Raw genomic sequence first — 23,079 nt, 5'->3', positions numbered from 1 at the left:
TACCCAGGATGTGCTCAACTACTGTAGACAGACAGCGTGACTGCCAGACTGACCACCACTGCCAAAAAAGAGCAGGGCCCGGAGCCACGGGACACAGATCTGATGTGGACAGTCCAGTACGACTGTTTGGCAGCTAAAAGCATCGTCCGTAGTTTTGACATTCATTTGAACCTCATTTGTTTAGGTTAATGTGCAACTGGAGTACTATTAAAATGACAGATTAGGAGTATACAGCAGGGGTCAGCAACCTTTTTGAAAGCAAGAGCTATTCTTGGGTACTGATTAATGCGAAGGGTTACCAGTTTGATACACACTTAAATAAATTGTATTTCTGTCTGTTATTTGTCGTACATTTTTTTTCCTTTTACGGAAGGTTTTTTGTAGAGAATAAATGATGAAAAAAACACTTAATTAAGCGGTTTAAAAGAGGAGAAAACACGAAAAAAATGACAATTAAATTTTGAAACACAGTTTATCTTCAATTTTGACTCTTTAAAATTCAAAATTCTACTGAAAAAAAGAAGAGAAAAACTAGCTAATTCGAATCTTTTGGAAAAAATTAAAAAAATAATTTTTGGAACATCATTAGTAATTTTTCTAATTTAGGATTAATTTTAGAATTTTGATGGCATGTTTTAAATAGGTTAAAATCCAATCTGCACTTTGTTAGAATATATAACAAATTGGACCAAGCTATATTTCTAACAAAGACAAATCATTATTTTTTCTAGATTTTCCAGAGCAAAAATGTTAAAAGAAATTCAAAAAACGTCAAAATAAGATTTGAATTTGATTCTACAGATTTGCCAGAATATTTTTTTATTTATTTTAATCATAAGTTTGAAGAAATATTTCACAAATATTCTTTGTCGGAAAAACAGAAGCTAAAATGAAGAATTAAATTGAAATTTATTTATTGTTCTTTACAATAAAAAAAATAAATGTACTTGAACATTGATTTAAATTGTCAGGAAAGAAGAGTGCGAATTATATTTATATAGAGCTTTTTCTCTAGTGACTCAAAGCGCTTTACATAGTGAAACCCAATATCTAAGTTACATTTAAAGCAGTGTGGGTGGCACTGGGAGCAGGTGGGTAAAGTGTCTTGCCTAAGGACACAACGGCAGTGACTAGGATGGCGGAAGCGGGAATCGAACCTGCAACCCTCAAGTTGCTGGCACAGCCGCTCCACCAACCGAGGTAAAAAGGTATATGTTTTTAAAAATCTTAAAATAATTTTTAAGGTTGTATTTTTTCTCTAAAATTGTCTTTCTGAAAGTTATAAGAAGCAAAGTTAAAAAAAATAAATGAATTTATTTAAACAAGTGAAGACCAAGTCTTTAAAATATTTCCTTGGATTTTCAAATTCTATGAGTTTTGTCTTTCTTAGAATTAAAAATGTCGAGCAAAGCGAGATAAATAAAGCGAAATAAATAAAATTCAAAAATTTGAGGCAGCTCACTGGTAAGTGCTGCTATTTGAGCTATTTTTAGAACAGGCCAGCGGGCGACTCATCTGGTCCTTACGGGCGACCTGGTGCCCGCGGGCACAGCCTTGATGACCCTGGTGGTACATGTTACACATTAATATCTTGTCCCCAGAAAATAAAGACAAACAGTGAAATGACCAATAAGCAGGCAGGGGTGGTAATTATCTACCGCTCAGGTGATGCTATTTTTGCTGAACGTTGGTCATTTGCCTGGAGTCTGTAAACAAGCATGTTTGAAGTGGCTTTTGAATGATTGCACTCTGGACTGCAACCACAGGAGCGGCCTTACATAACCCCCGTGATGCGGTCCATGTCGAAAAACAAGAACACCAACAGTTTGGCAACATAGTGCACTGAAAAAAAAAAAGGCCTCTGAAAGAATCCAGCCACTAAGCTTATTTGGTTTAGCATCTCTTTTAACCTGCCCTCATTAATTAGGCTTTGGGTGCCCGTCCAAATTTGCCCCCATGCCAGCGGTGCACTCAGGGCCACTCCTTGTGGCGAGGACATCCAATTGTGCGGCATGAAAAAAGCCGATGGTGAATAGGCAGCGTTTGGCCAGGGTTTTGGCCCGCAACGTCAAAGCTGCTATTCCAGGCGGTCCAGCTTAAGCCAAGACTGAGCACCACAAGCGCCATTGTTTAGCCATTACTTTGCAACCAAATCGTCACAGAAACATTTTGAGCAAACCCAAAGCTCTTGGCCAGAGAACAGTTTACAGTTTGTAAAGTGACTAATTACAACATGGTCGCCTGAACAGGGAGAACTTCATGGGAGTTCCACTTTGAATGCGACAAAACCACCCAAAAAGAACTAACAGTAAGCTCCATTGCCCTTGACTGGCTTTACTAAATCTGTCAACTTGTAGTTTAGCAATGAAATAAACTTCCAAAAATATTTGGCGTAAGAAATGAACTGATTCTTCTTCAATACTTTCATACTCCAACCATCTGTTTCAATACATGCGTAATCTGTTGAATCGCTTAAGCCGCTGAAATCCGTCTGAATTAGGGATGCACCAAAATGAAAATTTGTAGCCGAAGCCGAATAAAATTTAAACGCTTGGCCGAAGGCCGAATACCAAATAATGAATGCAGTTTTTCACAATTTTTTTTATATTGCATAAATAGCCTAGAAAAATATTTAGACATGTTTTTCAAATAAAGTATTTTTTTTATTGAATATTGACATTTTTTTAATATTCCAGTACCCTTTGCTTTTCAAAAAAAGCACAAAGTTTTTCATTTATATTAGGCCTTCACACAAAACATGCATTCCCCAAAAAAAAAAAAATGCATTAAAGTGGATAAACCCACAACAAATGAATTATTGTCTTTTTGGCAAAAGTCTGCTTAGCCACAGTAGATATGCTAATAATGTAAACAGAAGGCTCAAGTAAATCTCAATTAAGTGTGTGCTTGTAACCTCATACACTTATACAGGTAGATAGATTAGATTAGATAGTACTTTATTTATTCCGTCAGGAGAGTTCCTTCGGGAAAATTACAATTTTCAGCACAATCCCATTCAAGATCAGACAAACATTACAGGGAGACAGAACAGGATCGCCTTACAAAAAGATGACATACATGTAAACGGGGGGGGGGGGGAAAGAATAGAATATTAAAATAAAAAATTAAAAAAATCGGTCTTAGCCTGGGCCCTGGAGTGGGGGTGCAGACTGAGGCCAAGGGAAAAAAACAACAACTCATAGCCATAGTACACATCCGTCTTACATGTGTGTAAGAGGGAAACATCAAAGAACACAGAGGACATTAAAGACATTAAAGCAGCAGATACAACCAGACACTTCTAAATACACCTATGAATAAAAAGTAAAATAAACATATACACTGTGATGGCCTCTGCGGTGTTCCACGCCATCGTCCGCTGGGGAGGAGGGAGGATGGCCAGAGACAGAAGCAGACCCAACAAAGCAACCAAGACAGCCGACTCCACTCTCGGCCAATGTAGCCTACACAACAGGCTAATAATGTAAACAGAGGCCCCACTAAATCTCAGTAAGTGTGTACTTGTAACCTCATACACTTATACAGGTAGCCTACACAACAGGCTAATAATGTAAACAGAGGCCCCACTAAATCTCAATAAGTGTGTACTTGTAACCTCATACACTTATACAGGTAGCCTACACAACATGCTAATAATGTAAACAGAGGCCCCACTAAATCTCAATAAGTGTGTGCTTGTAACCTCATACACTTATACAGGTACACAACATATCCCAACGTCACCGCGTCAAAAAATTGCGTCACACGCCACTATTCGGCCTTGTTTTTAACTCATTCCACCGAAGGCCGAATGTGGCTTTTTTTTGCCATATTCGGCCGAATATATTCGGTTACCGATTAATCGGTGCATCCCTAGTCTGAATCCGAGCTAATGTCGCTATATCTTGCTGTGGTATTCCCATTGTTTGTTTACATTGGCAGCACTGTGTGACGTCACAGGGACATGGATAGTGGTTTCGAAGATAGCGAAAATAAGGCACTTTAAAGCTTTATTTAGGGATATTCCGAAACCGGTAAAATTTTGAAAAACACTTCAAAAAAATACAACAAGCCACTGGGAACTGACTTATTGTTTTCAACCCTTTTGAAATTGTGATAATGTTCCCCTTTAACGAGCTATTCCGAGTGCTAACTACTCCATGTGCACAAATTGTCGAAACGAAGTTGTATCACAACATGGAGGGCACAGAACAGCTCAATTTCAAAAACAAAGGTAAAACAAAAGTAGCAAACAAAAGGAAAAATTGACAAATAACGTGATAGCATGTTTGTTCACAGTGGAAGTCACTGTTTCTTTGTCTTCTACTTCCGTTTACGGTATGTGCTGCGCAAGTCAAAATTAAGTATCATGATTTAAGGTGTGATGTATGACAATGCACGTCATCATCTAATCATTTTTTTCAGGGTACACGTACACGTAACATCCGTCCATCCATCTTCTTCCGCTTATCCGAGATCGGGTCACGGGGGCAGCAGCCTAAGCAGGGGACCCCAGACTTTCCTCTCCCCAGCTACTTTGTCCAGCTCTTCCCGGGGGATCCCGAGGCATTCCCAGGCCAGCCAAGAGACATAGTCTTTCCAACGTGTCCTGGGTCTTCCCCGTGGCCTCCTACCGGTTGGACGTGCCCTAAACACCTCCCGAGGGAGGCGTTCAGGTGGCATCCTGATCAGATGCCCGAATCACCTCATCGGGCTCCTCTCGATATGGAGGAGCAGCGGCTTTACTTTGAGCTCCTCACCCTATCTCTAAGGGAGAGACCCGCCACCCGGTGTAAGAAACTCATTTGGGCCGCTTGTACCCGTGATCTTGTCCTTTCGGTCATAACCCAAAGCTCATGACCATTTTCTTTTTCTTCTATGTCCCACTCTCCCCTGTGGAGGGGGTCCGGTCCGATCCGGTGGCCATGTACTGCTTGCCTGTGTATCGGCTGGGGACATCTCTGCGCTGCTGATCCGCCTCCGCTTGGGATGGTTTCCTGCTCGCTCCGCTGTGAACGGGACTCTCGCTGCTGTGTTGGATTCGCTTTGGACTGGACTCTCGCGACTGTGTTGGATCCATTATGGATTGAACTTTCACAGTATCATGTTAGACCCGCTCGGCATCCATTGCTTTCCTCCTCTCCAAGGTTCTCATAGTCATTATTGTCACCGACGTCCCACTGGGTGTGAGTTTTCCTTGCCCTTATGTGGGCCTACCGAGGATGTCGTGGTGGTTTGTGCAGCCCTTTGAGACACTAGTGATTTAGGGCTATATAAGTAAACATTGATTGATAGGTGAGGATGGGAACGTAGATCGAGCGGTAAATTGAGAGCTTTGCCTTCCGGCTCAGCTCCTTCTTCACCACAACGGATCGATACAGCGTCCGCATTACTGAAGACGCCGCACCGATCCGCCTGTCGATCTCACCATCCACTCTTCCCCCACTTGTGAACAAGACTCCTAGGTACTTGAACTCCTCCACTTGGGGTAGAGTCCCCTCCCCAACCTGGAGATGGCACTCCACCCTTTTCCGGGTGAGAACCACGGATTCGGACTTGGAGGTGCTGATTCTCATTCCGGTCGCTTCACACTCGGCTGCAAACCGATCCAGTGAGAGCTGAAGATCCTTGCCAGATGAAGCCATCAGGACCACATCATTTGCAAAAAGCAGAGACCAAACCGGAACCCCTCAACACCCTGACTGCGCCTAGAAATTCTGCCCATAAAAGTTATGAACAGAATGGGTGACAAAGGGCAGCCTTGGCGGAGTCCAACCCTCACTGGAAACGGCTCCGAGTTACCGCCGGCAATGCGGACCAAGTTCTGGCACTGATCGTACAGGGAGTGGACCGCCACTATCAGACAGTCCGATACCCCATACTCTCTGATCAATCCGTTCACTCCGCAAGTTAAAGAAGCTAAAACAGAACGGGGTGCAAAGAAATCCCGATGCTGCAGCAAAGCATCACTCCGGAGCAGAGTCCTAACAGGAGGCCTTTCTCAAGAGACTGACTTCAATCACATAATATACTGTAGGTCCCACTGTTGCTAAGCTTGTTAGCCATACAGCGAGTGGAAAAAATGAAAGAAAGACAAGAGGGCCATTGTTGGCGATCTGGTCCGAGCACACTTTACTGTGGTTCCTTTATGTGACTTGTTGCCAGTTATAAACTTATTACGTACGGCTCAGCTCGGTTACATAAGGCTCCTCCTTCACTTGAGTCATATGTTAAGGCCCTTCTAATGCATCGCTACTATTGTCCCTCTCCTTGGACCTAATCACATCCGTCTAATTCTATTGATTCCTCTGAAAGTACAAAACTATTAGATTAAATCAGGGATGTCCAAAGTGCGGCCCGGGGGCCATTTTTTAACGGCCACACGGCACATTTTAAAAATACAATTGAAAACGTTTTTAAACGTAAAAACTTATATAAAACGGCCTTCTTTCATCTCCGTAATTTCGCTAAAATTCGCTCCATTTTGTCCACCAAAGACGCTGAGATCATTATCCATGCGTTTGTTACGCCTCGTCTCGATTACTGTAACGTATTATTTTGGGGTCTCCCCGTGTCTAGCATTAAAAGATTGGTCCCTGCACCACGCAAAAAATGATTCTGAATATTGACACATTTTTATTATTTTTTTGACCAGAACCCTTTGGGGTCCCTGATATCAAGCCTGAGTGGAGGCTGAAATGCATCATTTTTATACATATATTGTATTGGTTTTTAAAATAGAAAATATAAAAATGGCCCCCACTTGCTTTGATTTTTCAATGTGCGGCCCTCAGTGGATAAAGTTTGTGAAGTGTGAAGTGAAGTGAAATATATTTATATAGCGCTTTTCTCTAGTGACTCAAAGCGCTTTACATAGTGAAACCCAATATCTAAGTTACAGTAGAAGCAGTGTGGGTGGCACTGGGAGCAGGTGGGTAAAGTGTCTTGCCCAAGGACACAACGGCAGTGACTAGGATGGCGGAAGCGGGAATCAAACCTGCAACCCTCAAGTTGCTGGCACGGCCACTCTACCAACCGAGCACTGATGGAGGGAGCTGCCATGCAAGGCGCTAACCAGCACCCATCAGGATCAAGGGTGAAGTGTCTTGCTCAGGACACAACGGACGAGGTTGGTACTAGGTGGGGATTGAACTAGGGACCCTCGGGTTGCGCACAGCCACTGCACCACTGCGCCACACAAAAAATTATACCGAATATTGACACATTTTTATTATTTTTTTTGACCAAAACCCTTTGGGGTCCCTGAGATTAAGCCTGAGTGGAGGCTGAAATGCATCATTTTTATACATATATTGTGTTGGTTTTTAAAATAAAAAATATAAAAATGGCCCCCACTTGCTTTGATTTTTCAATGTGCAGCCCTCAGTGTGAAGTGAAGTGAATTATATTTACATAGCGCTTTTCTCTAGTGACTCAAAGCACTTTACATAGTGAAACCCAATATCTAAGTTACATTTAAAGCAGTGTGGGTGGCACTGGGAGCAGGTGGGTAAAGTGTCTTGCCCAAGGACATAACGGCAGTGACTAGGATGGCGGAAGCGGGAATCGAACCTGCAACCCTCAAGTTGCTGGCACGGCCACTCTACCAACCGAGCTGATGGAGGGAGCTGCCATGCAAGGCGCTAACCAGCACCCATCAGGAGCAAGTGTCTTGCTCAGGACACAACGGACGAGGTTGGTACTAGGTGGGGATTGAACTAGGGACCCTCGGGTTGCGCACAGCCACTGCACCACTGCGCCACGCAAAAAATTATACTGAATATTGACATATTTTTATTATTTTTTGACCAAAACCCTTTGGGGTCCCTGAGATCAAGCCTGAGTGGAGGCTGAAATGCATCATCTTTATACATATATTGTATTGGTTTTTAAAATCAAAAATGTAAAAATGGCCCCCACTTGCTTTGATTTTTCAATGTGCGGCCCTCAGTGTGAAGTGAAGTGAATTATATTTATATAGCGCTTTTCTCTAGTGACTCAAAGCGCTTTACATAGTGAAACCCAATATCTAAGTTACATTTAAAGCAGTGTGGGTGGCACTGGGAGCAGGTGGGTAAAGTGTCTTGCCCAAGGACACAACGGCAGTGACTAGGATGGCGGAATCGGGAATCGAACCTGCAACCCTCAAGTTGCTGGCACGGCCGCTCTACCAACCGATGTTCCAAAATATACAAAATAAATGGTAAATAGTAAATGGGTTGTACTTGTATAGCGCATTTTTAACCCTTTTTAAGGAGCCCAAAGCGCTTTGACAGGGACAAGCGGTAGAAAATGGATGGCTGTATAAGTGAAGTGAAGTGAATTGTATTTATATAGCGCTTTTCTCTAGTGACTCAAAGCGCTTTACATAGTGACACCCAATATCTAAGTTACATTTAAAGCAGTGTGGGTGGCACCGGGAGCAGGTGGGTAAAGTGTCTTGCCCAAGGACACAACGGCAGTGACTAGGATGGCGGAAGCGGGAATCGAACCTGGAACCTTCAAGTTGCTGGCACGGCCACTCTACCAACCGGGCTATACCGCCCCACTGATGGAGGGAGCTGCCATGTAAGGCGCTAACCAGCACCCATCAGGAGCAAGGGTGAAGTGTCTTGCTCAGGACAAAACGGACGTGACGAGGTGGGTACTAGGTGGGGGTTGAGCAAGGGACCCTCGGGTTGCGCACGGCCACTGTACCACTGCGCCACGCAAAAAATTATACTGAATATTGACATATTTTTATTATTTTTTGACCAAAACCCTTTGGGGTCCCTGAGATCAAGCCTGAGTGGAGGCTGAAATGCATCATCTTTATACATATATTGTGTTGGTTTTTAAAATAAAAAATATAAAAATGGCCCCCACTTGCTTTGATTTTTCAATGTGCGGCCCTCAGTGTGAAGTGAACTGAATTATATTTACATAGCGCTTTTCTCTAGTGACTCAAAGCGCTTTACATAGTGAAACCCAATATCTAAGTTACATTTAAAGCAGTGTGGGTGGCACTGGGAGCAGGTGGGTAAAGTGTCTTGCCCAAGGACACAACGGCAGTGACTAGGATAGTGGAAGCGGGAATCGAACCTGCAACCCTCAAGTTGCTGGCACGGCCACTCTACCAACCGATGTTCCAAAATATACAAAATAAATGGTAAATAGTAAATGGGTTGTACTTGTATAGCGCATTTTTAACCCTTTTTAAGGAGCCCAAAGCGCTTTGACAGGGACAAGCGGTAGAAAATGGATGGCTGTATAAGTGAAGTGAAGTGAATTGTATTTATATAGCGCTTTTCTCTAGTGACTCAAAGCGCTTTACATAGTGAAACCCAATATCTAAGTTACATTTAAACCAGTGTGGGTGTCACTGGGAGCAGGTGGGTAAAGTGTCTTGCCCAAGGACACAACGGCAGTGACTAGGATGGCGGAAGTGGGAATCGAACCTGCAACCCTCAAGTTGCTGGCACGGCCACTCTACCAACCGAGCTATACCCCTGATTTAAATACCGCACAGTTTTCTGCTGGCCAAACCCTCCCAACCACACAAACCCGCCGCCAATTAACCGCCGCATAAACTCTAAACAGCGATCGCTTCTACAATCAACATGAATCACTTCATGGGGATTATTTTCTTTTAAAAACCTTCCCGCAGACGTGTCGGCGCGCCTGTCAACAAGTCGGAGAGGCGTACTCACACTCTTTCATCATGCCGATGTCGATGCAGCGCTTGAGGCGACAGGCCTGGCAGTGACGGCGGTTGTCTTTGGTGATGGTGCAGCTTCCGTTGAACGGGCAGGTGAAGGAGGCTTTACGCTTCATACTACGCCTGCGGGGGTCAAACACGGGATCGGTTACACTCTTTAACAGTCATGTGTTACCTGCGGTTGAATTACATCGGAGGGAAAAGAGCTTGAGAAGCACACTAAATAACTATTAAAACCTGTTTAAGGGTTGATTCTACTGTTTGTTTTACCTTCCCAAATACACAATAAAGTCAGGCTATACAAACATGCATCACAGCCCTGTAATGAAATCACAATTAATCACAAAATATAATCAGACACTTGGCTGTAAAAAACAATGGTGGAGGAGGACTTGCAACAAGTATTGAGGCTGATGATGTACAAACCCTGTTTCCATATGAGTTGGGAAATTGTGTTAGATGTAAATATAAACAGAATACAATGATTTGCAAATCCTTTTCAAGCCATATTCAGTTGAATATGCTACAAAGACAACATATTTGATGTTCAAACTCGGAAAACTTTTTTTTTTTTCTGCAAATAATAAGTAACTTAGAATTTCATGGCTGCAACACGTGCCAAAGTAGTTGGGAAAGGGCATGTTCACCAGGTTGTTACATCACCTTTTCTTTTAACAACACTCAATAAACGTTTGGGAACTGAGGAAACTAATTGTTGAAGCTTTGAAAGTGGAATTCTTTCCCATTCTTGTTTTATGTAGAGCTTCAGTCCTTCAACAGTCCGGGGTCTCCGCTGTCCTATTTTACGCTTCATAATGCGCCACACATTTTCCATGGGAGACAGGTCTGGACTGCAGGCGGGCCACGAAAGTACCTGCACTCTTTTTTCACAAAGCCACGCTGTTGTAACACTTGCTGAATGTGGCTTGGCATTGTCTAGCTGAAATAACCAGGGGCGTCCATGAAAAAGACGGCGCTTAGATGGCAGCATATGTTGTTCCAAAACCTGTATGTACCTTCAGCATTAATGTTGCCTTCACAGATGTATAAGTTACCCATGCCTTTGGGCACTAATGCACCCCCAATACCATCACAGATGCTGGCTTTTGAACTTTGCTTCGATAACAGTCCTGATGGTTCGCTTCCCCTTTGGTCTGGATGACACAATGTCGAATATTTCCAAAACAATTTGAAATGTGGATTCTGTCAGACCACAGAAAACTTTTCCACTTTGCATCTTAGATGATCTCAGGCTTAGAGAAGCCGGCGGCGTTTCTGGATGTTGTTGATAAATGCCTTTCGCTTTCAATAGTAGAGCTTTAACTTGCACTTACAGATGTAGCGACCAACTGTATTTAGTGACAGTGGTTTTCTGAAGCCCATGTGGTGATATCCTTTAGAGATTGATGTCGGTTTTTGATACAGTGCCGTCTGAGGGATCGAAGGTCACGGTTATTAAATGTTGGTTTCCGGCCATGCCGCTTACCTGGAGTGATTTCTCCAGATTCTCTGAACCTTTTGATGATATTATGGATCGTAGATGTTGAAATCCTAAATTTCTTGCAATTGCACTTTGAGAAACGTTGTTCTTAAACTGTTTGACTATTTTCTCACGCTGTTGTGGACAAAGGGGTGTACCTCGCCCCATCCTTTCTTGTGAAAGACTGAGCATTTTTTGGGAAGCTGTTTTTATAGCCAATCATGGCACCCACCTGTTCCCAATTAGCCTGCACACCTGTGGGATGTTCCAAATAAGTGTTTGATGAGCATTCCTCAACTTTATCAGTATTCATTGCCACCTTTCCCAACTTCTTTGTCACGTGTTGCTGGGCATCAAATTCTAAAGTTGATGATTATTTGCAAAAAAAAAAAAGTTTATGAGTTTGAACATCAAATATGTTGTCTTTGTAGCATATTCAACTGAATATGGCTTGAAAAGGATTTGCAAATCATTGTATTCTGTTTTATATTTACATCTAACACAATTTCCCAACTCATATGGAAAACGGGGTTTGTAGCTTAAATACATGTTGATGAACCGGAGCAGAAAAACACATACAGACCTTTCTAGAAAACAGGTAGTGTTGGCTCATTGCAATCAAACATGAGCTTGAATAAATACATTGTTATTATTATTATAGTTAGTAAAAAGGTGAGGTAAGTAGTCATTTTTATTTGATAAATTGTCACATTCAAATTTGAATAAATGAGCATTGTTATTTGCTCACTAATTTGATTGGGATTCTTGCGGACTGATGGACATTTCACAACATGTTTTTTCTGCTATAAAATATTTTTTAAAAGGGGAACTACTCTATATTTGGAGTTTTGCCTATCTTTCACAATCCCTATGCAAGACAAAAACACATGTTTTAATTTTTTTTATGCATTCTAAGTTGCGAAATACGGCTAGTACTTTATCCTGCCCATAAAGCCCTCTACAAAAACATCCAAAAAATGCCCAGAATGACTACAACAAAGATCGGGATATTACCCCAAGTGTTAGTAAAATTGTTATGTGAGACAGGCCCCTTCTTTGGCTACTTTTAAGTCCTTTCTTAAAACACATTTGTATTTCACTGGCTTTTAACCCAGCATGAGACTTCAAACTGGTTTTAACTTTTTTATCTGTTGTTAACTTTTGAACTGCTTTTTATCTAACAAATTGTTCTTAGGGTGATTTGTATTTGCTATTTCAATGTGTATTTTACTTCTGTTTTAAATGTTACTTTTTAGTCTGTCCTTTGCCACTATTTCTTTGTGGTGTACAGACCTTTGTCCTTCAACTGTGCTTGTTTTTGTGAATTTTGTGAATTAGTGAATTATATTCATATAGCGCTTTTCTCTAGTGACTCAAGGGGCTTTCCATAGTAAAACCCAATATCTAAGTTACATTTAAAGCAGTGTGGGTGGCACTGGGAGCAGGTGGGTAAAGTGTCTTGCCCAAGGGACACAACGGGCAGTGACTAGGATGGCACAAGCGGGAATCGAACCTGCAACTCTCAAGTTGCTGGCACGGCCACTCTACCAACCGAGCTATGCCGCCCCACATCTAAAAAGCTTTAGAAATAAAATGGGTATGGTATGTTTATTAGAAGCATTTACGCAGACAAACTACTTTTAGCGGTGCCTAGCTGATGATGCTACATTGAAATATTAAGCCAGTGAGCTGCTAAATCACCTCTGAGCTTGTGAAAGTGCATTCTACAAACGAGTTGGGAAATTGTGTTAGATGTAAATATAAACAGAATACAATGATTTGCAAATCCTTTTCAAGCCATATTCAGTTGAATATGCTACAAAGACAACATATTTGATGTTCAAACTCATAAACATTTTTTATTTTGCAAATAATCACTAACTTTAGAATTTGATGCCAGCAACATGTGACAAAGAAGTTGGGAAAGGTGGCAATAAATACTGATAAAGTTGAGGAATGCTCATCAAACACTTATTTGGAACATCCCACAGGTGTGCAGGCTAATTGGGAACAGGTGGGTGCCATGATTGGCTATAAAAGCAGCTTCCATGAAATGCTAAGTACTTCACAAACAAGGATGGGGCGAGGGTCACCACTTTGTAAGCAAATTGTCGAACAGTTTTAGAACAACATTTCTCAACGAGCTATTGCAAGGAATTTAGGGATTTTACCATCTACGCTCCGTAAAATCATTAAAAAGTTCAGAGAATCTGGAGAAATCACTGCATGTAAACGATGATATTACGGACTTTTGATCCCTCAGGCGGTACTGCATCAAAAACTGACATCAGTGTGTAAAGAATATCACCACATGGGCTCAGGAACACTTCATAAAACCTCTGTCAGTAACTACAGTTGGTCGCTACATCTGTAAGTGCAAGTTAAAACTCTACTATGCAAAGCCAAACCCATTTATCAACAACACCCAGAAACGCCGCCAGCTTGGCTGGGCCCGAGCTCATCTAAGATGGACTGATGCAAAGTGGAAAGATGTTATGTGGTCTGATGAGTCCACATTTCAAATTGTATTTGGAAACATAGGACATGGTGTCCTCCAGAACAAAGAGGAAAATAACCATTTGGATTGTTATAGGCGCAAAGTTGAAAAGCCAGCATGTGTGATGGTATGGGGGTGTATTAGTGCCCAAGGCATGGGTAACTTACACATCTGTGAAGGCACCATTAATGCTGAATGTTCCATACAGGTTTTGGAACAGCATATGTTGTCATCCAAGCAACGTTATCATGGACGCCCCTGCTTATTTCAGCCAGACAAGTGTTACAACAGCGTGGCTTCGTAAAAAAAGAGTGCGGGTACTTTTCTGGCCCGCCTACAGTCCAGACCTGTCTCCCATGGAAAATGTGTGGTGCATTATGAAGCGTAAAATACGACAACAGAGACCCCGGACTGTTGAAGGACTGAAGCTCTACATAAAACAAGAATGGGAAAAAAATTCCACTTTCAAAGCTTCAACAATTTCCTCAGTTCCCAAACGTTTATTGAGTGTTGGTAAAAGAAAAGGTGATGTAACACAGTGGTGAACATGCCCTTTCCCAACTACTTTGGCACGTGTTGCAGCCATGAAATTCTAAGTTAATTAATATTTGAAAAAAAAAATAAAGTTTATGAGTTTGAACATCAAATATGTTGTCTTTGTAGCATATTCAACTGAATATGGCTTGAAAAGGATTTGCAAATCATTGTATTCTGTTTATATTTACATCTAACACAATTTCCCAACTCATATGGAAATGGTAGATTCAAATCCTGCCTCTTACCTAGATAGTAGAAGATTGTGGACATAAACCAAGAAATTTATCAACTTTGACAGGAAAAGATGCTCTTTTACGGCACCTTTTTTTAACCCTTGGTGAGAATTTATGATGCAATCTTCATCTAAAGGGAACACACCATCAGAAAGTAGACATTGTACAGTAAGTGATTGTTTTATTGTGTTGGCAGTGCTGCATGATGCTTAGTGTTTGGTGTTGAATAGAAAAGCAAATGTGATGCGTCTGTGAAACTTATGTGGCGGCATAGCTCGGTTGGTAGAGCGGCCGTGCCAGCGACTTGAGGGTTGCAGGTTCGACTCCCGCTTCCGCCAACCTAGTCACTGCCGTTGTGTCCTTGGGCAAGACACTTTACTCACCTGCTCCCAGTGCCACCCACACTGGTTTAAATGTAACTTAGATATTGGGTTTCACTATGTAAAGCGCTTTGAGTCACTAGAAAAAAGCGCTATATAAATATACTTCACTTCACTAATGTGCCGTTGTATGCTTAAAATGAGCAAAATAGGTCAATATTACATCCATCCATCCCATCCATTTTCTACCGCGTATTCCCTTTCGGGGTCGCGGGGGGCGCTGGCGCCTATCTCAGCTACAATCGGGCGGAAGGCAGGGTACACCCTGGACAAGTCGCCACCTCATCGCAGGGCCAACACAGATAGACAGACAACATTCACACTCACATTCACACACTAGGGACCATTTAGTGTTGCCAATCAACCTATCCCCAGGTGCATGTCTTTGGAGGTGGGAGGAAGCCGGAGTACCCGGAGGGAACCCACGCATTCACGGGGAGAACATGCAAACTCCACACAGAAAGATCCCGAGCCTGGATTTGAACCCAGGACAATATTACATGTCACTATTAATCTGCCTGTTCCTACATTCCATACATACTTACAGTATGTCGATAAAACGTTATAGGCTTTTAAATGTTTTAAGAGCCCAGTAAAGGCGGAATAGAGCGACTCCCATTGACTCTAATGTTGCTGTTTTACTTCTTGTCTTGAGCTCCTATTTTGGTGTCTTTTTCTCTTTTTTTTGCTATTTTCCTGTGGCAGTTTCATGTCTTTCTTTGAGCGACATTTTCCCGCATCTACTTTGTTTTAGCGATCAAGAATATTTCAGTTGCTTTTATCCTTCTTTGTGGGGACATTGTCATGTCATGTTGGGATGTACACTGTGGATGTCGTCTTTGCTCCACAGTAAGTCTTTGCTGTCGTCCAGCATTCTGTTTTTGTTTACTTTGTAGCCAGTTCAGTTTTAGTTTGGTTCTGCATAGCCTTCCCTAAGCTTCAATGCCTTTTCTTAGGGGCACTCACCTTTTGTTTATTTTTGGTTTAAGCATTAGACATATTTTTACCTGCACACTGCCTCCCACTGTTCCCGACATCTACAAAGCAATTAGCTACCTGCTGCCACCTACTGATATAGAAGAGTATTACAGGGTTACTCTGCCCAGCACGAGACAGCACCGACACTCAACAACAACACATCATTTGCAGACTATAATTACTGCTTTGCAAACATCTTTAACCCAAATATGTGAAATTGGATACCATATTTTTCGGATTACAAGTCGCAGTTTTTTTCATAGTGCGATTTATACTCTGGAGCAACTTATGTGTGAAATTACTAATACATTACCGTAAAATATCAAACATTATTCATCTCATTTACGTAAGAGACCGGGCGTATATCATCAATCGTCACACATACACGGGTCATGGCAGAAGTGCACAATGGACAAAAAGATGCTACCTGCTACTACTTCCGTTCCTATGAAAATGGATCATTTCAACATTGGCGGTAGCTTATACAAACTGAGAAGGGCTGAACAAAAAATGGCACCGAAAAGGAAAATCATGTAGTGCAGATTACAAGCTGGATGTAGTGAAATATGCAGCAGAAAACGGAAAACGAGCAGCAGAAAGAAAGTTTGGAGTAAGCGAGAAACATGAAACTATATCCATCCATCCATTTTCTACCGCTTGTCCCTTACGGGGTCGCGGGGGGCGCTGGCGCCTATCTCAGCTTCAATCGGGCGGAAGGCGGGGTACACCCTGGACAAGTCGCCCCCTCATCGCAGGGCCGACACAGATAGACAGACAACATTCACACTCACATTCACACACTAGGGACCATTTAGTGTTGCCAATCAACCTATCCCCAGGTGCATGTCTTTGGAGGTGGGAGGGGCTTATCCCCAGGTGCATGTCTTTGGAGGTGGGAGGGGCCTATCCCCAGGTGCATGTCTTTGGAGGTGGGAGGGGCCTATCCCCAGGTGCATGTCTTTGGAGGTGGGAGGGGCCTATCCCCAGGTGCATGTCTTTGGAAGTGGGAGGGGCCTATCCCCAGGTGCATGTCTTTGGAAGTGGGAGGGGCTTATCCCCAGGTGCATGTCTTTGGAGGTGGAGGGGCCTATCCCCAGGTGCATGTCTTTGGAAGTGGGAGGGGCCTATCCCAGGTGCATGTCTTTGGAGGTGGGAGGGGCCTATCCCCAGGTGCATGTCTTTGGAGGTGGGAGGGCCTATCCCCAGGTGCATGTCTTTGGAAGTGGGAGGAAGCCGGAGTACCCGGAGGGAACCCACGCATTCACGGGGAGAACATGCAAACTCCACACAGAAAGATCCCGAGCCTGGGATTGAACCCAGGACTGCAGGACCTTCGTATTGTGAGGCAGACGCACTAACCCCTCTGCCACCGTGAAGTAAAGGTATAGCATGTTCTATATGTTATAGTTTTTTGAATGACTCTTACCATAATATGTTAGGTTAACATAGCAGTTGGTTATTTATGCCTCATATAACCTACACTTATTCAGCCTGGTGTTCACTATTCTTTATTTATTTTAAATTGCCTTTCAAATCTTTATTCTTGGTGTTGGATTTTATCAAATACATTTCCACAAAAATGTGACATATACTCCAGTGCGCCTTATATGTTTTTTCCCTTCTTTATTATGCATTTTCGGCCGGAGCGATTTATAATCCGAAAAATGCGGTAATGTCCCAAGGCACACCAAACTGTATCTGACAGCACACTAGTGTGCGGCGGAACAGTGGTTGAAGAACACTGTGTTAAGGTAACGTGCAGAGACACTTGTGTTTACCAGCTATGTAAACAAACTTTGATTTATTGATTGATTGCTATAATGCAGGGGTCAGCAACCTTTTTGAAAGCAAGAGCTACTTCTTGGGTACTGATTCATGCGAAGGGCTACCAGTTTGATACACACTTAAAGGATGGACCGCTCGTCGGAACCCAGGATGGACCGCTCGCCTGTATCGGTTGGGGACATCTCTACGCTGCTGATCCGCTTGAGATGGTTTCCTGTGGACGGGACTCTCGCTGCTGTCTTGGATCCGCTTTGAACTGAACTCTCGCGGCTGTGTTGGAGCCACTATGGATTGAACTTTCACAGTATCATGTTAGACCCGCTCCACATCCATTGCTTTCGGTCCCCTAGAGGGGGGGGTTGCCCACATCTGAGGTCCTCTCCAAGGTTTCTCATAGTCAGCATTGTCACTGGCGTCCCACTGGATGTGAATTCTCCCTGCCCACTGGGTGTGAGTTTTCCTTGCCCTTTTGTGGGTTCTTCCGAGGATGTCGTAGTCGTAATGATTTGTGCAGTCCTTTGAGACATTTGTGATTTGGGGCTATATAAATAAACATTGATTGATTGATTGATTGATTGATTATTTATAAAACTAGCTAATTTGAATCTTTTTGAAAAAAAAAAAAAAAAATGTATGGAACATTAGTAATTTTTCCTGATTAAGATTAATTTTAGAATTTTGATGACATGTTCTAAATAGGTTAAAATCCAATCTGCACTTTGTTAGAATATATAACAAATTGGACCAAGCTATATTACATATATACAAAAACAAATCATTATTCCTTCTTGATTTTCCAGAATAAAATTTTTAAAAGAAATTCAAAAGACTTTAAAATAACATTTAAATTTGATTCTACAGATTTTCCAGGATATTTTTATTTGATTTTAATCATAATAAGTTTGAAGAAATATTTCACAAATAGTCTTCGACGAATAAACAAGCTAAAATGAAGAATTAAATTAAAATGTATTAATTATTCTTTACAATAAAAATAAAAAATACTTGAACATTGATTTAAATTGTCAGGAAAGAAGAGGAAATACTTTAAAAGGTAAAAATGTATATGTGTTTAAAAATCCTATAATCATCTTTAACGTTGTATTTTTTTCTCTAAAATTGTCTTTCTGAAAGTTATAAGACACAAAAGTAAAAAAATAAATGAATTTTTTTAAACAAGTGAAGACCAAATCTTTAAAATATTTTCTTGGATTTTCAAATACTATTTGAGTTTAGTCTCTTTTAGAATTAAAACCAGCTTGCTAGTAAATAAATAAAATTTAAAAAATAGAGGCAGCTCACTGGTAAGTGCTGCTATTTGAGCTATTTTTAGAACAGGCCAGCGGGCGACTCATCTGGTCCTTACGGGCGACCTGGTGCCCGCGTTGGTGACCCCTGGTGTAAGATTGTATGTTAAAATAAAGACATTAATGACTTTTTTGCGGTCCCCTTTATTTTAAAAAGTATCAAATGACATTTTGGTACCGATATCAAAACGTGGGACTCATTTAGGGTAGACCACGGAAGCGTCACAGTCCCACTAACCTGAAGAAGCCCTTGCAGCCCTCACAGGTCATGGCGTTGAAGTGGAAGCCGGTGGCCTTGTCGCCACACACCCCACATATCCGGGGGACGTTGCGGTCGAACTCGTCCGGTCCCGCCACCGACGTAGTAACCGTCATGGGCTCCATCACTGTGGAAACCAAAAGGAGAGACAAAGAATATCGGTTCAGAGACATTCGCGGTCCGATAAAGGCGAGCGTATCCCTGCCACTAACCTCCCAATGTGTGTTCGTGGGGGGAAATGTAAGCATGTGCCTGGTCAGGTACTATGTTGGTGTCCTCTTTTAAGAAAAAACTAAACAGGTGCTGGGCTATTAGCATATTTATAGCAAGTGGCAGTTTCTCACTAACACGAGCTGCTATTGCATGAATGAGTCATAGGTGGCAGGTGTAAACACACAATACCTTGTGAAAAATTGTAAGTCTTGATGATTGATCTGTTTGGATTGTTTGTAAAGACAGAGAGCAGGGGTCTCCAAAGTGTGGCGCACAGTGGCACATTTTACAAATACTGTCAAAAAAAAAAAAAAAGGAAAACCAAGAAGAAGAATAAAAGAGAAAACAGGGGAAATGTAACAAACAAGATGATTAACAATACAAAGCTTGCATGCAGGCTGTATTTTTTATTTTTTATTTAAAGTTGTCATTGCTCAAATAAAATAATAATACAGTATTTCCTTGAATTGCCGCCGGCTATATAGTATGCACCTGCCTAGAATTACTGCCGGGTCAAACTTGTTTCGTAAAATAATTAGCGCATGCTTAGCATTACCGCCGGCTCGGAAATTTTTATACATTTTTATTTAAAAAAAATAAAAATTAGTTTTTTAATTAAATCAACATAAAAAACACAAAATACACTTACAATTAGTGCACCAACCACAAAAAACTCCCTTTTTCATGACAAAAACGTCCCTTTTTCATGACAAAGGGGAAAAAAATAAATAAATAAAAAAAAATGATTTTTTAACTTTCAACACTTAAGTTACAAGATCAACTTCAGATATATTTGTCGATTTTACATTTTTGTCAAAGAAAACTTTGTTTTTATATGGCAACTGCACAATATATGCAATATTTACCACATAAAACATTTTAAAGTGAAATTTTTGAACTAATTGGAGCTTTGAAAATAATTCATTATAACATGGATTTATTTTGTAATTATTTGTTTTAGAGCAATGGCAAAAAAATTAAAAAATAAATAATTGATTGAAACTTTTATCAGTATATTGCACAGTACATCCATCCATCCATTTTCTACCGCTTATTCCCTTTTGGGGGCGCAGGCGCCTATCTCATCTAAAATCGGGCGGAAGGCGGGGTACACCCTGGACAAGTCGCCACCTCATCACAGGGCCAACACAGATAGACAGACAACATTCACACTCACATTCACACACTAGGGACCATTTAGTGTTGCCAATCAACCTATCCCCAGGTGCATGTCTTTGGAGGTGGGAGGGGCCTATCCCCAGCTGCATGTCTTTGTAGGTGGGAGGGGCCTATCCCCAGGTGCATGTCTTTGGAGGTGGGAGGGGCCTATCCCCAGGTGCATGTCTTTGTAGGTGGGAGGGGCCTATCCCCAGGTGCATGTCTTTGGAGGTGGGAGGGGCCTATCCCCAGGTGCATGTCTTTGGAGGTGGGAGGGGCCTATCCCCGGGTGCATGTCTTTGGAGGTGGGAGGGGCCTATCCCCAGGTGCATGTCTTTGGAGGTGGGAGGGGCCTATCCCCGGGTGCATGTCTTTGGAGGTGGGAGGGGCCTATCCCCAGGTGCATGTCTTTGGAGGTGGGAGGGGCCTATCCCCAGGTGCATGTCTTTGGAGGTGGGAGGAAGCCGGAGTACCCGGAGGGAACCCACGCATTCACGGGGAGAACATGCAAACTCCACACAAAAAGATCCGGAGCCTGGATTTGAACCCAGGACTGCAGGACCTTCGTATTGTGAGGCAGACGCACTAACCCCTCTGCCACCGTGAAGCCCAGTACAGTACATACTCCGTACAATTGACCACTAAATAGTAACACCCCAATAAGTTTTTCAACTTGTTTAAGTCCACGTTGATCAATTCATGGTAAAGATGTTTTTTACATGTTAAAATAAAGACAAAAGAAAAAAAGAACTGCCTGCATGGCAGCTTTGTGTCAACATTGCAACTTTTTCTCGTTAGTTTTCCCCTCATTCCAATGTTTCTAATGTTCTTTTTTATTTTTGCAACAGCATTTCCAGAATGTGTGGCGGGCCGGTAAACAATTAGCTGCGGGCCGCAAATGGCCCTCAGACCGCACTTTGGACACCCCTGATCTAGGTGTTTAAGCGTTATTTTTTTATTTATATTTTAAATTAGTACATGACTTTTTTTAAATAAAAAATATGACAGACCATTCCAGGTCCCGGGACCAACACTTGAGATGTATTAAAATCTATAAATTGTATTGGTTTTGGTTTTGAAAAATTAAAAGTATCAAAATGGTGCAAAAAGTCTGGACAGCCCTGATATGGAGGGTTAAAATCTTCAAATGCGAGCCCCTGGCAGACGTAAAGCTGCGGTTACATTAAACAATCCTGACATGTCGACAACAACATAAATAATTTGCGCCCGCGAGAGAGGGAGGAGCCATGTGAGGGGAAGACGGCCAAACGAGGGCAGAAGCGAGGAGGGGGATTCACGCGAGGAAGTTGGCGTGCTAAGTGGTCACGTGGCTGCAAGGCTACAGCACACATGCATCACAGCCTCTGCTGATCCATGTCAAACCAGGACATACAGTACATGGACTCAAACTAAACACGGACGGACAATTAGTCCTCTGTGCTTGCTTTCATTACTTGGAAAAAAACTCATTGAATTCATCCAATAAATAGCCAGCAATTTGTTAGACGTTGTTGACCATCCATCCCTATTTCTTTATATGTCCTGGGCGTGCATCCGGCAGTGGAGGCTCCTCTATGGGGTCTTGGGGCACTAGGAGGTTAACCCCTTTACTACTGTTACCTCAGGTGGCCCTTGGCAAAGGCCTAGTACCTGACTGCCCCCTTAGCCAAGGATACGGTGAAGACCTCAACGGTGGAGCAGGCGGAAGACGGTAGATGTAAGTAAGAACCACCACAATGGCTGCAATGGCAGAAGAAGGCACCCCCACATCCATATGGGCCCAGTTGTGGGGAAATAACAACCCAAGACTTCGACGGTGGAACAGGCGGAGGATGATTGCTAACCCTATGGTGCGTCACAACGGCTGCAATGCGGATGAAGGCTGCAGCAGAAAATGGTCCCAAGTCGTCTTGGACTCCACGCCACTGGACCCTGACCCGGTTCTGTCAAGGATGGTGTGGTGACTCTCTGTGCACCAGTCTCCCCACGTTAAAAAAAGTCACGCACAGAAATCCTCCTACCAGGAGGACCATCATACTCGTTTCGGGTGACTGCCGATGATTTGTTTATAGACTCAATCAACCAAAAAACACAACACACAACAGTGTTTTTCAACCTTTTTCGAGCCGAGGCACAGTTTTTGCGTTGAAAAAATGCAGAGGCACACCCCCAGCAGAAATGATTAAAAAAACGAAACTTAGTTGAAAAGTCATTGTCGCAATTGTTGGATATGCCCTTAAAGACCTACTGAAAGCCACTACTACCGACCACGCAGTCTGATAGTTTATATATCAATGATAACAAATAAATAAATGATAAATGGGTTGTACTTGTATAGTTATATTAATCATTAGTAATTCAGCAGTCTAGTTTTGAATGGCAGGGTCCCTGCTATCACATGTTGACAAAAATTAAATGATAAATGGGTTGTACTTGTATAGCGCTTTTCTACCTTCAAGGTACTCAAAGCGCTTTGACACTACTTCCACATTTACCCATTCACACGCCGATGGAGGGAGCTGCCATGCAAGGCGCTAACCAGCACCCATCAGGAG

General features: G+C 42.3%; 1 protein-coding gene and 1 long non-coding RNA gene across 2 annotated transcripts in view; both read right to left on the bottom strand.

Moving 5' to 3' along the window:
• Positions 1-23,079, bottom strand: part of LOC133554093 (uncharacterized) — a 261,586-nt gene that overhangs the window by 61,186 nt on the left and 177,321 nt on the right. The window lies entirely within an intron of this gene.
• Positions 1-23,079, bottom strand: part of LOC133554092 (vitamin D3 receptor A) — a 197,647-nt gene that overhangs the window by 61,186 nt on the left and 113,382 nt on the right. The window contains exons 3-4 of the mRNA XM_061902481.1: positions 19,133-19,280; positions 9,690-9,820 (exon numbers count right to left, since the gene is read on the bottom strand). Of these exons, the coding sequence (XP_061758465.1) occupies positions 9,690-9,820; positions 19,133-19,278 (277 nt within the window). The 5' untranslated portion in view covers positions 19,279-19,280. The remainder of the gene's footprint in view (positions 1-9,689; positions 9,821-19,132; positions 19,281-23,079) is intronic.

The sequence above is a fragment of the Nerophis ophidion genome, linkage group LG06 (assembly GCF_033978795.1).
Source record: "Nerophis ophidion isolate RoL-2023_Sa linkage group LG06, RoL_Noph_v1.0, whole genome shotgun sequence".
Classification (NCBI taxonomy): Eukaryota; Metazoa; Chordata; class Actinopteri; order Syngnathiformes; family Syngnathidae; genus Nerophis; species Nerophis ophidion.
Note: the sequence above shows the minus strand (reverse complement) of the source record. Positions and strands in the feature narration are given on the sequence as shown.